The sequence below is a fragment of the Cherax quadricarinatus genome, chromosome 26 (assembly GCF_038502225.1).
Source record: "Cherax quadricarinatus isolate ZL_2023a chromosome 26, ASM3850222v1, whole genome shotgun sequence".
Classification (NCBI taxonomy): Eukaryota; Metazoa; Arthropoda; class Malacostraca; order Decapoda; family Parastacidae; genus Cherax; species Cherax quadricarinatus.
This window is the reverse complement of record NC_091317.1, coordinates 18,100,316-18,115,447: the sequence shown is the minus strand read 5'-3', so window position 1 is coordinate 18,115,447 and position 15,132 is coordinate 18,100,316. Positions and strand designations below refer to the sequence as shown.

At 36.8% G+C, this 15,132-nt stretch overlaps 1 protein-coding gene across 7 annotated transcripts in view; it reads right to left on the bottom strand.

The window, feature by feature from the left end:
* The window catches only part of eIF2Bdelta (eukaryotic translation initiation factor 2B subunit delta), a 75,370-nt gene that overhangs the window by 46,502 nt on the left and 13,736 nt on the right, over nucleotides 1-15,132 (bottom strand). For 5 of the 7 annotated variants that reach the window (XR_011392440.1, XR_011392439.1, XM_070088833.1 and 2 more), the window contains one exon: nucleotides 6,354-6,388. The exons of 1 other annotated variant lie outside the window; for it this stretch is intronic. Coding sequence is in view for 4 of the 6 variants with exons in the window: in XM_070088833.1 (XP_069944934.1) it covers nucleotides 6,354-6,388 (35 nt within the window). In the remaining 2 variants the exon portion in view is untranslated. Of the gene's footprint in view, nucleotides 1-6,353; nucleotides 6,389-7,315; nucleotides 7,339-15,132 lie in introns of those variants that run through there. One more of the 7 variants, XM_070088834.1, reaches the window with a different exon arrangement.

Sequence of the window (15,132 nt, the reverse complement as noted above, 5' to 3'; positions counted from 1 at the left end):
TCAACTGTCTACAAAATGTTACTTTTATTCATACAGTTGATAAATAAAAGCCAAATGTGTTTTTGAAGACTAAGTCTTAAATTAATGATTGCATACATTAGCTTATTAATTGCAGAACATTCAATGCTTAAGATGCAGGTTAGTTTCAATAGACAGTATGCTATAATTAAAAGCATTTATAACAAGCCAGCACAAAAATGGAATCATTTCACTAATACACAAATCCTACAAAAGCTTTACACAAAGTTTATTAAGGCTGCATCTAAATATATTCACTTCATATATAAATAATCAAATATGCAGTCTGACACAGAGGCTCTGTAAGGTACAGCAGAGGACACACAGTTAGCCCCCCCCCCCCCACCACCACCATTACAGTATATGAAAATCTGGTACCAAGAAGTTGCTGGATTCCAATGCATATAATGAACAAAGATTTTTATTTACTGTACTTACCAAATTATTTAAATCAAAATAATGCTATTAGGCTGACAATTAGTCCAGCACATAACCCAAACATGAACACTACGCTTGGAGATTATATATGAATACCTTAACATTTATTTAACATTAGGATTCTAATATTTTCATCAGATTACAAATGTGGAAGTCCTGCTGACTGAAGCTTCCTGGTTTGTAAAAGAAAACCTTAACTGTGAGCACAATTAGCTATAAGTAAATACATTACAGTAGTAGTTATAAGTATGGTATCCCATCTTCATTAGATGCCTATTTGTAATCACAGTAGAGGAGGAGAGCTGTGCTCAGTGTTTAATGTGTAGGTAATATAACTTTCAAGGCTTCCAGCAGGTGTAGCACACACTATCTGCTCTCGGATATCATTCCAATATTCTACTACTCCATTTATGAAGAAAAATGTTTTAGTGTCCTTTCAGTACTACCAACTTTTCAGTTTACAATTGTGGCCTCATGATGTTCTTGTTTCTAGTGCTAAGAAATATGTCTCTATGAAATCTAAATACCCTCAGTATACACTCTGCCTCCCACTCACACAAGCACATCCTTTCATTATAGTAGTTTACATGCAGACAAGCACCTCTAATTTAGACTTTTTTATTTCAAAAACTCAAGACCTGTTTTGATTCATGGAGTAAAATCAGGACATTTGTTCATGTTTTCAAACAAAAAAAAAATATATTTCAGTATACGTAATTATAGCAATATTTATAACTTTTTTATATGCTAGTCAATGGTAAAGCACACAATTACTAGCGAGTTTAATGAAATAAGTGTTAAAGAGGGTACAGGGCGGCCATCACTAATCTGGCATCATTGGGACCTGTGGTGTGTCAGATTAATGAGTTTGCGGATTACAGAGTGGTTAGGTTAAAATACACTTAATTAACCTATCAACAGAGACTCTTTCTGCTACATCTTCCTTATTTTCGTCACTGCTTTCTCCTCCACTGGCTTGCTGCTGTGGATTTATAAACCATCTGCACAATTTCTGAGTCAGTATAATGATCTGAGTCAGTATAATGATGTGAGTCAGTATAATGATGAAATTTGAAATTATGCTAGCCAAAATTAGTGCCAGATTACTGATGCAACCAGATAACTGATTACAGGATTAGTGATGACCGACCTGTACATGTACACTTGACAACGTTAGGTATCAGTGTCAAAATCTTTCTAATTTTCATGGAATTTTAGTATTTAAAGCTAATTTTTCCCAATAACTACAGCTAAGTAACAATGTTTGTTATAGTATACAATTGCTAATAAATATGGATATACTGTACAATACATAACACCACATGGTAATGCAAAGTTAAAAAAAAAATAATTTTGTTTATGCTGCAATTTTTCTTTGTGGGTTTACAGGACATGACACATGATTTACATGCTGAACATATACTTAACAAGAGGGTATAGTACCAATTTTCTTATTTAATATGTAATGTTTTGTCCATAAAATTTTCCTCTAGATTTCCATGAATTGTTAGTTTTTCACTGGCACAATTTTTAATGGCCATAAGTTGTTAATGCCTCTACCTCGATCAGCCTGAACAGTATTTAACTGAACGTGAATTTCCATTCCACTTTACACTGCCACAGTGTTCAATATCAGGGACAAACAACAGTTAAGACAATTCCTCACTAAGCATCCCCTGATGTTGTCACCCAAGCCAGCTCTTCCCCATCAACCTCTGACTTGTCAAATGCTTATCCTGCACTTTCCAGGTCACAATGCTCACATATTCCTACTCAGTGTTAGACAGATCTCTGTGCTAATAACTCTCTTATTTGAGGGTTTATGGTCATGCATGTGGTATAGTTGCATGACATGCTTGGTACTTGTTTCAAAGGTTTTTCTAACCCTGGAGCCCAGCCTAAAGCTTGTTGATTGCCTGGTCCACCAGGCTATTGTTACTAAATGGTTCACAGGCTAGTGAAAACATTTACTTTTTATGTTATGGAGAGGCTCTTAGTTTGACCACAGGAGCTTCCAATCATTCTTACAGTACTAATTCTTGCCCTTGAATATTTGTTGCAGTTTGTGCACCACTGACCTTCCCTGTGAGCTTGCTTGGATGACAAAATGCAACAAAATGATCTGGTCAAAAATGTCAAGACTAGTCAACAGTAGGGAAAAAGGGGGCCTAAATCTGTGGTGGAGCCTCCATGGTTGATGATGGAATCCCCACACTGAGACCTTAGGCCTGGTGGTCCAAAAGAGCACTGACATCACCACACTTCCCAGGCTGTACAGACAGCTGAGAAAGTTCTCAATCAAGGCTCCCTACCTCTATCTGCTATACAGGAAGTGGTCTGTTCCTCAGTTGTAGCAAACATGATCAAACAAGCTACTGGGCATTATTATTATATTTATGCTAAACTTGTTTGAAAAAGCTACAGAAAATGCTGCCAGAAAGTTAATGGATGAGCTAATTATAATTTAAGCAACATGCATCAGATGTTCATTTAAAGAATCCTTTACCTGAAATTCCAAAATCCAAAAAACTTTCAAAATCCAAAAGTTTTTAGGCGTTGACATGACATGCCACAAGGGAATCATTCAGTTTGTTGTCAGAAGCAATTACTCTCTGATTACTGTATGTTTTTTTCTCTGTAGTGTGAAGATACTGTTGAAAATGTTGAAAAGACCTATGGGAAATAGTGAAAAGAAAGAGAGGCAGCATTTACGTTTATATCACAGAAAGTCAAGTTGCTGGAAGAACTTGAGAGCAGTGTAAGTGTGAAGCATCTGACTGAGGAACAGCCACTATGATCTAAAGAAACAGAAGGACAAATTGATGAGGTTCTATGCTGAAAATGATGAACAGAAGTTAATGAAAATTAGGAAAACACTGCATAGAAGGAAAAACAAAGATGTCAATTGTGTACTGATGGAGTGGATTCGTCAGTGTTGGAGTGAACATATGTTGCTTGGTTGTAGTATCTGGGCCTGCATTCTTCGTTTTGTGAAAACAGTGATCATTTTTTGGGGGGGCACAGTACCTGTACAGTACAGTACAGTGTTTAGATTTGGGTCCCATCCCCAAGCTGTCCCATTTTATTGATGCAAATATACAAATACAGTGGTACCTTGACTTAAGAGTGCCCCAAGTTATGAGTTTTTCGAGTTATGAACTGTCACTCGGTCGATTTTTTGCTTTGAGTTGTGAGCCAAAATTCGAGTTATGAGCGAGCTTCAGATATGCCACCACTCACAGGAGAGAGGAAATATCAAAATCTCGATAATAACCAATGTATAACATCCTTTCAATTTTGATACCACTGGTAGTGTCAGCCTGCCAGAATGTTCTATAACGTATGCCCTAAGTAAAAAACAATTCTGGAACATATATAATACATGTTCTACAGGCTGGCTGGTTGGGTGGCCGACTTGCTTTGGCTGTCTCTATCTCCTTCTGTCTGTCTGTATTTATCTCTCTCTCTGTCTGTCTGTCTCTATCTCTCAGGTACACACAAATAGTTATATATAGTGTAAATTACTTAGGATAACCCAAAAAATCCAGATAAAGTGCTATACTATGCTTGTAGATGTAAGGCATAATAAGCATGACTGGCAAGAAATACACATTTTCACTTGTTCAGGAATCAGACGTAACGACTCTGCATTGTGTGTAATACCTGTTGGTTCATGAGCGGCTCTCTCTCTGAGGCAGAGACAAGTAGAAAGACAGGAAGACAGAAACACAGGCAGACAGAAAGACAGATAGGCAGAGACAGAGATAAACAGACAGATAGAAACAGATAAACAGAAACAAACAGACAGACAGACATGTTTATTTGTAACAGTGAAAAATAAATCCAATGCAGTGCACGATCATCAAATGTCACTCCACGAGTGACATTCCACTGGTAGTGGAGTGACAGACAGATAGACAGACAGACAGATAGAAACAGATAAACAGAAACAGACAGACATGTTTATTTGTAACAGTGAAAAATAAAGCCAAAGCAGTGCACGATTATCGAATGTCAATCCACTGGCAGTGGAATGACACTCATCTTACACCATGCTTCAAGAAGTTTCATATATACTCCAGCATTTCTAAAACATTGCTGGGCCCTGGCAAAAAAGGCAAAAATCATTTATTTATAAATACATTTTACTTATTTAAAATCCCTTAACAAAATAATTGGGGTGTTTTTTTTGGGGGCTAGAACGGATTAATGGCACTTCAGTTAATTTCAATGAGGAAAATTGATTTGATATACGAGCAAATTGAGTTACGAGCTAGGTCACGGAACAAATTAAACTCGTAAGTCAAGGTACCATTGTATTCCAAAATAATCTAAAATCTGAAAAACTTCGTCCCAAGCATTTCAGATAAAGGATTCTCAATTGTATAATTTATAAAAAACTTTATTAAGGTTCGAAAGATCATGGGTGGCACCTTTGTGGACTTTTAGTTAAATAAAGTGTACAGCATTAACAGAACTCTGTTAGGCAGTTTCAAGATCTCCACTACAGTACCATGTGCTAACAAGGAACCCCAGGTGCAGACACTCTTCAGACTTCCTCAAAACCAAGAAAAATGTGTTTGCCTAAGATACCAAACCACAACCCTCTCAGTGGCTAGCAAAAATTGTAATACAGTATCATGATTGTAAACAACTCAAAGAATGGGCAGGGTTCAAGCCCATGGCAAGCCAATTCTCAAACTAGCAAGCCAGTGCTCTCAACATTGGTCAACTCAGGCCTACATGGACCAATAATGAAAACATTGGCATGCTAATATTATGAGTGGCTTGCCATGGGTTTAAACCCTGCTTTTTATGAGTTAACATCTCTTGGTGAACAACAATTACATGAAGATATTTTTATTATTAACTTGGAGGGTTAGTAACCCAAGATAACCCATAAAGCTATGTCATCAGACTGTCTGCCTAATTTCCATTGGGGTCTTTCACATTCATTAGTTGGTGCCACATTCTTTTAATGGGGAATGGGTGAATGTGATACAGCAAATCCAATAAATTTTTCATAGTTCTGAACATGAATTCTTTTATTACAGAAGCACCACACTTTGAAATGTTCAGAATGATGGAGGCTTACTGGGCAGTAGTACATTTCTTTTGTAATAAACCTATGTGGAATTCTGTGCCAAAACTGTGGCCAAATTTTCCATGGCCATGCTTAGTGAGCAGAGGATCCATTTCTCGAGTTGAATGATCAAGATAGCTTTAATGCTTCATGAAGCAGACAAACAAATGGATGTTGTTTCCAGCACTGCTTGAAACACACTTTATAACTACAGAAAATTTCTGACTACCTACTAGTTTAGAACATGCAGGTACTATTAAAATTTCATATTTGTTAAAAAAAAAAAATGTTTCTATCATCACAGCTTCAAATTATTGAACTCCTTTCATCCAGTAAGAAGAATCAGTGTTTGCACAAACATGAAAGCTGGATCAACAATTGCAATACAAGTACAGTAATATTAGTCGAGGTAGTAGGCACATTCAATCAGCAAGGACAAACATTTTCTAAAATACAACCTTGGGTGTTGAACAGAGAATGGTATGGTGTATCACTGGAATGCTATGGGAAATGAAAATGTGGGAATGTTAAAGGGCATCATGGAATATTATAGGATATCATGGGAATGTATGGAAATGTTATGGGACATCAGGGTAATGTGGTGAAATTTTATAGGGAATTGTGAGGATGCTTGTAGTAATGGGAATAAGTGAAATTGTGGAACTATTATAGGGGTATCTTGGGAATCTTAAGAGACTATTGTGGGAATGTTATGGGGGCATCATGGGAATCTAAGGAGGCTACTGTTGGAATGTTATGGGGCATCATGGGAATAAGTTGAGTAAGGCAGCAGCAATGGAGGGACCATACTCACAGGGGAAGTCATGGTGCCTACACCAGCTGCTGCAGCTGTTGAGTGCAAAAACATTACTATTACTCTTAACTTTGGAGGTACACTTTCCCTAAATAAAAGAATGAGGATGGAAAGAGGATGAGAAAAAATATGAGGGACTAGGGAGGAAAAAACTGAGGGGAGAGGAAAATATAAAAAAGTAGGATTAATGAGGGGGAAAAAGATATGAGGAATTTGGAGATGAAAGATGAGGCATGAGGAGGGGAAAAGAATTAGGATGAGAAAAAATTAAGGAGAAAAGATGGATTAGGTTGAGAAAATGAGGAGGAATTAAAGGAATCATACTACATACCCAAAAATTGCTAAACAGATATGGGTTATTCAGTACTGCATGAAGAGAGGGAGGGGAGGAAGGAGGGGAAGAAGAGGAGGAAGGAGGAGAGGAAGGAGGGAAGAGAGGAGGAAGGAGGGGAGGAAGAGGAGGAAGGAGGGGAGGAAGAGGAGGAAGAAGGGAAGAGGAGAAAGGGGGAGGACAAAGAGAGAGGAGGAGGAAAAGGAGGAGGAGGAGGAGGAGGAAAAAGGGGAGGAAGAAAAAGGAGGAAGAGGAAGAGAAAGGAGGAGGAGGAGAAGGGAGGAAGAAATGGAAGGAGGAGGGAGGAATAAATGGGAAGAGGAGGGAGGAGAAGAGAAAGGAATCACTAGGAAGAAAGGGGAGGAGTATTACTATAGTAATGAAATATACAAAAAATAAAGACAAATCAATAATAATAAAGAGTGGAGAAATACAGTACAGTGATCAGTAGTGGTGGATCAACAACATGGAGTATCCTGGGAAACACATACTATATATCCAATATACTGTTATCTAAAAATCTCTTCATGCCTATAATTATTTACTCAAAATTATGTATAATAAAATTACACAGTAAATTAAATATGAGTTTGATTTTATTTCAAAAAAAAAAAATTAAAGAAAATGAAACCTTGGGGAACACTGCACGTGGAAGCCCTGACACAACTCTTGTTAATTCACCACTGGTGTTCAGTACTGCACTCTCAAACACCAGCTGGTTATAGAAGAAACTGCAAGAGTTAAAATACATGGATAAACTACAAACTAGTAAATCTGATATTCAGTATTATATATTTGTATAAATCAAATATATAAAAGTGAAAAATTTCTTATTCTCCACTAGTTATAAATTAATGTATAAATTACTGCACCCACAAAAAAAAAAAAAAAACTTTTATAGAATGATTAAACACAAAATCCTGATATTCTTTAAAGATCAAAATCATAAAGTACATAGGAAAAATGTAATATGCTTTAACCAAAGAAATAAATTTACAACTTAAGCAAATTATGTCTGTGATCACTGATGCAGAATGTGAACATTAAAAAAATCCAGAATCCAAATGCATAATAAACAAGAAAGTGACTTCGATTCTCCATAAAATTTTTCAGTATCACAAATACAGTAGACCTTTGAATACTAGTTACATTCTTGAAAATGATATGTTATGCAAAATTACATTAAGCAATTTTCATAATAGAAGGGAAAAATAGGGTTATGTTTTTGGGCTCCATGGATGGAGTGAGGTGTACATATTTAAAATACTGTAACACATACAGTTAAGAAAGTACATAACAATGTTTTCTTGCCTTAAATTCTGGTTGCTGGTGCATGTCAAGTTGATGATCTTGAAAAGCAGTGACAGATGGTGAGGCCCTACTGGGGCAAGGTGGATGGTTGTGGATCATAGGCTGAAGATCGTGGACTGATGTCATTGCAGAGATGTTACTAGAGGACAGAAGTAACGGAGCACTCAGATATTCTGTAATGCATTTCTAATCTATTTTACTCTACTGTGTTATACAGCTGACAGTAAGGCATCATCAGCTGCTCTAGACCCTGCTTCAGAGTATTATTTCAAGATGTGTAAAGGTACTGTTCAATGAAAATGTTGCAATTTTAGCAACAGCATGGAACTGCTCATGTAACTAGTGCAGTGTTAACTATCTGCAGGTTCTTTTTTCTTATTCTTTTCTGTTATCTACCTTCTTTCTATCTGGGTATTGAGCTATGCCAACATTTCCTCTGGAGTTCTTTCTTCCTCACTGTCTTTTAAGAGTTCATTCAGATTTCCTGGCTTCATATCTTCAGATCCCTCACCTGGTACTCTCTTGACCAGATGAACAATTTTCCAGACCTGACTCCTTACTGAGGGGGAAAAAAAACTGTGAAATTATTCACCACACTAGGCCATAATTTTCCCCAGCTTGCATTTAATGATGATTGAGGCACTTCATTCTCTGTACTACTGATGAAATGATAGCATTTGCAATGCTAAATTTATGCTGGAACTTTGGCATTCCAAGCTCTGAGTCAGCATCCACTGCTGCACGGAGTTTCCATATCACCCTCTGTGTGTAGTTGCACTCAAATGTCTTAATAACTTTTTGTTTCAATGGTTGAATTAAAGATATCGTATTTGGTAGTAAAATCACAACTTTCACACGTGGGTGTACATCCTTCATGAGTTCAGGACGAGTACAAGAATTATACAATGTGTGTAAAACCCGACTTTAGGAATAAAATAACGTTCGAACCAGTCAAACAGTAAGACCTCAGTCATCCATGCTCACTTGTTAGACTTCCAAATAACAGGCAAAGTGCTTTTGTCTTTACCTTTTAAAGAACTGGGAGTCTTGGAGCAATAAATAATCACCTGATGCATTACTTTGCAGAAGTAAGCCAAAATGATCCTTTGCTGCCTTGAATCTAAGTGCACTTTTCTCTTGCTATGTAAGCTCTAGACAGCATCTTCTTCCAACAACATTTATCACATCAGCCTTAAATACTTATTCTGGCTCATACCCACTCTCAGAAATAATTTATCTTATTATGCAGGAAAATTCAAAGTGGCAACATGATCGGCAGATGAACTTTCACCATTAACTTTAATATTCTACAGCCAATTGTGTAATTGAAAATTATGGAACAAGCCAGCACTAAAACACTCTTGTTCAGGCTTTCCTTGATCATCACACACTGTTTTATCCCTTTCAGATTTCAGAATCCCCAAGATCTGAAAATTGCTCTCAGGGTAAAAAGAAAAAAAAAATATGAAATGATAAGAGAATCTTTTTCCGAAGACAATGACACCAAAAGTATGAAATTTGATGGAAAACTTATGGAATTATGCTTTCACAAAGTTAGAGGTCTCAGTGATATTTACACATTGGCAATTTTGCCCATTTTGAATCCTATTTTATACCAATTTGACTGTTCCAGCTGACCAAACTCATAGCTATTTTACAAGTATGCCTTCCATTCTACCAAGTGAGTACAAGAAACTGCCCATTTAACTATTTCAACTATCCAATCAAGTGATCTGAAATCGGTAATTTGGTCAATTTCATACAAAATTAGAAAAATGACAATTTAAAAACAGGGTCCAGAATAAACAATGTACACATTCCAAGCATTAAAACAACATTTTCTCTGTTCATTAAGTCCCCCAGGGCCTCTCCTATATTACACTTGCTTTCCATTTTGAATTTTTATTTACACAAAAAATACATTTACTGTTATGCAGACTACTGCATTATTGTAATAAGTGTATAAATAATGTCAGCACATTCATGAATGTGTATCAGAATGATCAAATGGACACATACTGGATAAGTGACATAATTTGTGTCCACTGGAATATCGGCAAAAATCTAATATTTCCGCTACTTTGAGCTGATTTTCAAGCTACTTTCAGTCCTGAAACCAATCAAAATCATCTCTATTTCTGTAATATACCATCCAATGTATCAACTGATACCAAGAAACTGAAAATACAACCATAAAAACCACCCAAAAATACACGGCACAGTCGCTATTTTAAACCAGATACATACACGGTCATTTTTTTCCTCCTCATGCACTGCGTGAGGCAGGATTTTTTTTTTATACAGTGCACACTCACCGCTTAGACCCATTCTCTCATATCTAGGCTTAAATTTACCACTCACTGCTTATCTGAGTGAGGTGAGCTCATCACATAGTACTAAAGCACAGACCCTGAGCTCAAACTCGTAACACTACAGCACGCACCTCAAAACGGTTAAGTTATGGCAGGGCTTTATCCCTTATTAAGTAATTAAGTGGTGCACCTTTCTTGGTTTTCTACTCAATCCCATCACTATTTTTTTTTTTTGTCTTATTTAGCTGCTGTGAAACTTGTGACATGTGTGACATTTTCTGTAGGTCACAACCTGGATTACTAATTAAACAAGCTCTTTTCCTTCATTCTATTTAATCATACAAATCGTTGCTTTATTGAGACCAAAGGCTTGTGCCATATCCATCACATATGCACCACTTTTAAGCTTATCTACTTATCTCATATTTTTCAAAACACCCAGACTTTCACAATTCTTCTCGTTCTTCTTGGCATCTCTAGCATCACTCTTATTTCTACTGGGTTCCATGGTCACTGTCTAGAGATGAGCTAGATTGGTGATAAGATAAAAAATAGTTTTGCAAACAACTAAGTATGGTGTGAGACTGAGGATTGGTGGCATGAGAGGTTGTTCACCTTTAACCCCTTGACTGTCGCAACCCCAAATCCTGAGGTGTCTCCTGGTGTCAAAAAAAAAAAAAAAAAAAAAATTAATTATGAAATGATAGAGAATCTTCTCCCGGTTATAATGACAACAAAAGAAAGAAATTTGATGGAATTACGCTCTTGTGAAGTTTACGACCTCGATGATATTTACGAATTGGCGATTTCGCCCACTTTGAGCCCTATTTTTGGCTAATACCATTGTTCCATATGGTTCGTAAGATGTACATATACAACCAAAACAGTCAAAGGGTTAAAGACTAGGCTTCTCCCAAAAAAACAATATCCTCACCTATAGGCTGATAGTGAAGGGCAGTGGAAAGATCCTGTATCATGTCACATCTTCCTCTAAATTTACACCATGCTATTCAAGTTCTATGGCATACTCTGCAAGTTTATGTCACAAAACTTCAATGATAATACAGCCTCTCTTCACTTAGCAACATACTCATTTACTGACAACTCGGACTTACGACGGGCTTTCTGACCAGTATGCATACTTAAATAATGTATATTAGAGGTGATTCCCTCTATTCTGTTTATTACAATACAGTAGAACCCCAGTTTTCATCCGGTCCAATTATAGTACAATTCAGTTTTTGACCACTTTTTTCAGCGAAATTTTCCCCGTTTTCGTACACCCACTTGGGAATCATCCATACCAGACATGTCCGCGTGCCCACGGAACACAGCCGCTCATACGTTTGTGACTCAGTCTGCCCTAAATGTCTTATTTAACGTTAATACAGTGGACCCCCGGTTTACGATATTATTTCATTCCAGAAGTATGTTCAGGTGCCAGTACTGACCGAATTTATTCCCATAAGGAATATTGTGAATTAGATTAGTCCATTTCAGACCCCCAAACATACACATACAAACGCGCTTACATAAATACACTTACATAATTGGTCACATTGGGAGCTGATTGTAAACCGGGGGTCCACTGAATAGACATTTTCATCAATCCATCTATGGTGTATTCTTCAAAATTATATAAGAAACACATTACGTTGCATATAAACATGCAATGTTTATATGCTATGGAAGGGTGGTAGTCGGGTGGAGGGAAAAACGTTACTTTTTCTCTGGTCAAGCACCAGAGAAAACGTGTATGAATCTGCGTTGGCCCTGTCACCCTCCTTAACCTTTTGACTGCCACAAATCCTGAGGTGTCTCCTGGTGTCGAAAAATTTTTGAAAAAAAAAAAAAAAATCTTATGAAATGAAAGAGAATCTTTTCCCGATGGTAATGACACGAAAAGAACGAAATTTGATTGAAAACTTATGGAATTACGCTCTCACGAAGTTAGCGACCTTGGCGATGTATACAAATCAGAGATTTCGTCCACTTTGAGCCCTATTTTCGGCTAATTCCATTGTTCCAGTCGACGAAACTCATAGCTATTTCTTTTGAACTCCATTTGTTTTATCTATTGAGTACACGAAACTGCCCATTTACTGATTTCAACTACCCAATAACATATTCAGAAATTTGCAATTTGGCCAATTTCATGCAAATTAAAAAATATGCCAATTTAAAAATAGGGTCCAGAATGAACAATGCAGACATTTCTGGCTCTAAAATAAACTTTCTTTGCTCATCAGTCTTGTCTCCAGGCCCCTCTGATATTACTCTTGCTTTCTACTTTGAATTTTTATTCAAACAAAAAATAAAAGATTTACTGTTATGCAGACTACTGCATAACAGTAAACAACTTATATAAGACCTTAGTGCAATTACAAATGAGAGTCTTGTGCCTTTTTTATATTATTAGATTAAACTCAGTTGTACTATAGCTCATTCTAGCTCAATACATAGTCAATACCAAATTCACTATATTAGACATAGTGCAATTACTAGAGAGAGACTGGTGCTATTTTTAATTTGTATTTTTATATTATTAGATTAAACCTAGTTGTACTATAGCTCATTCTAGCTCAAAACATAGACTTCACAAAAGTCATTATATTAGACCTTAGTGCAATTCAAGTCTTGTTCTATTTTTAATTTGTATTTTTATATTACTAGTTTATACCTAGTTGTACTTCAGTTCATTCCAGCACAACACATAGACAACATCAACTTCATTATGTGTAGTAGTGACTATACTCTATATGACCAAAATATTCTAGCTATATACTTGTCCAAACTTCCCACCACTACAGATATCAGTACTAGAACTCAACACACAACTCAGGATATAAATAACCATAATTTAAACCTAGAAGATGATTGATCACGTTGACCCTGATCTAAACCTCCATAATCTGACACCCAATCAAAACCTATTGGAAAGTAACTGCCTTTATTACACAGCATCACAAGCCACCACTATCCTAAACAATGCTAAAAGTCTATCAGTACTTAACTACAACATCAGGTCCTTAAGCAAACACTATGATGACGACCTAGCACTCCTTGAATCACTAAAGACACCCTTCTCCTGCATTCTTCTTACTGAGACCTGGCGTAAGCAGGACACAATAGATATCTACCCTCTACCAGGATACACAGCAATTCACAACTGCAGACCAAACCAAGTTGGGGGTGGTATTGCAATCTATTACTCTAACCAATTATCTTGTATTAGCACCACTTGCTTTAGTGATGAATATGAGGAATACATTTTTGCTAATTTTACTGTAAAAAACCTTAAGACACCTATAACAATCGGTGCCACTTACTGGATACCTCACACAAACATCCCAAATTTCAGTGAGAAATTAAAGTCACTAATAACAAACAGACAAATGAATAAGCACCACCTTCTCTTAGCCGGAGACTTCAATATCAACCTTGGCATACTAGATGATCAGCCTGTAACTGATTTCATCAACAATATGAACAACACACTTCTCATACCAACAATAACTAAACCAACCAGGCTCACTGAGACAAGTGCAACCATAATAGACCACATATGGACCAATATACTAGCCCCCCTTAAATCAGGGATAATCACAGATAGCACTACAGACCACTACCCTACCTTCCTCCTGACAAACATTAGTAAACCACCACTTGAATACAACAAAGTCTCATTTAGACTCCATGATGAGGCCTCAATAAGGAAGCTCACAGCTGAACTAGAGACTGTTGACTGGCCTACTGAATTCTCCAAGGCCAATGGTATTGATGACTGGACAGACATTTTTCTTAACAAATTACTTAGACTATACAACAAACATTGTCCTATAAAAATGAAACAGATCACAAACGCTTTGGTTGTTCATGGCTAACCAGCACCATTCTGAAATCCATTGACAAGAAACACCAATATGAAAAGCAATATAGACAGGGCTTAATACACAAAGATATTCTTAAACACTATTCATCAGTTCTCACCAAAGTAATAAAGAAAGCCAAACAACTATACTACTCCAGTAGATTCACAGACACTAGAGGAGATATAAAAAAGACCTGGAAAACACTCTCTCAGATTCTAGGGACCCACAAACTGAAAAAAAACAAGAATATTGTCCTAACTAAACCTAATGAAACACCACTACATCCCACTGACACAGCTAACAAGATAAACGACTTCTTCTCAACCATAGGATCTAATCTCGCCAATAAAATCCCACATACCAATGCCCATGCCGGGGACTACCTAGATGAGAATTTCCCAAATTCCTTCTATCTTGCACCAACTGAACCCATGGAAGTCACCGAGATTATAAAGTCACTTAGAAATAACTCGGGGAATCTGTCTCATGTCCCACCATTACTGTACAAGCGAGCGGCCCATGTCCTTTCGCATGCTACTTCATTACTTTTTAACAAGTCACTAGAAACTAGCACCTTCCCGAAACTACTCAAGATGGCAAGGGTTACACCAATACATAAAGGTGGTGACCCTACAGACTTAAACAACTATAGGCCAATATCAAACTTACCATTGCTATCCAAAATCTTTGAGAAACTTGTGCACAGGAGATTATATTCATTTATAACAACACAAAACATACTCAACCCCTGCCAATTTGGATTCAGGAAAAATAAAAGCACTAATGATGCAATCATAAAAATGCTAGATCTGCTTTACACAGCATTGGAAAATAAGGAATATCCACTAGGAATTTTTATTGACCTAAGAAAAGCATTTGACACAGTGGACCACGACATCCTACTCCACAAACTTGACCATTATGGTATAAGAGGCCATGCGCTTGCTTATTTC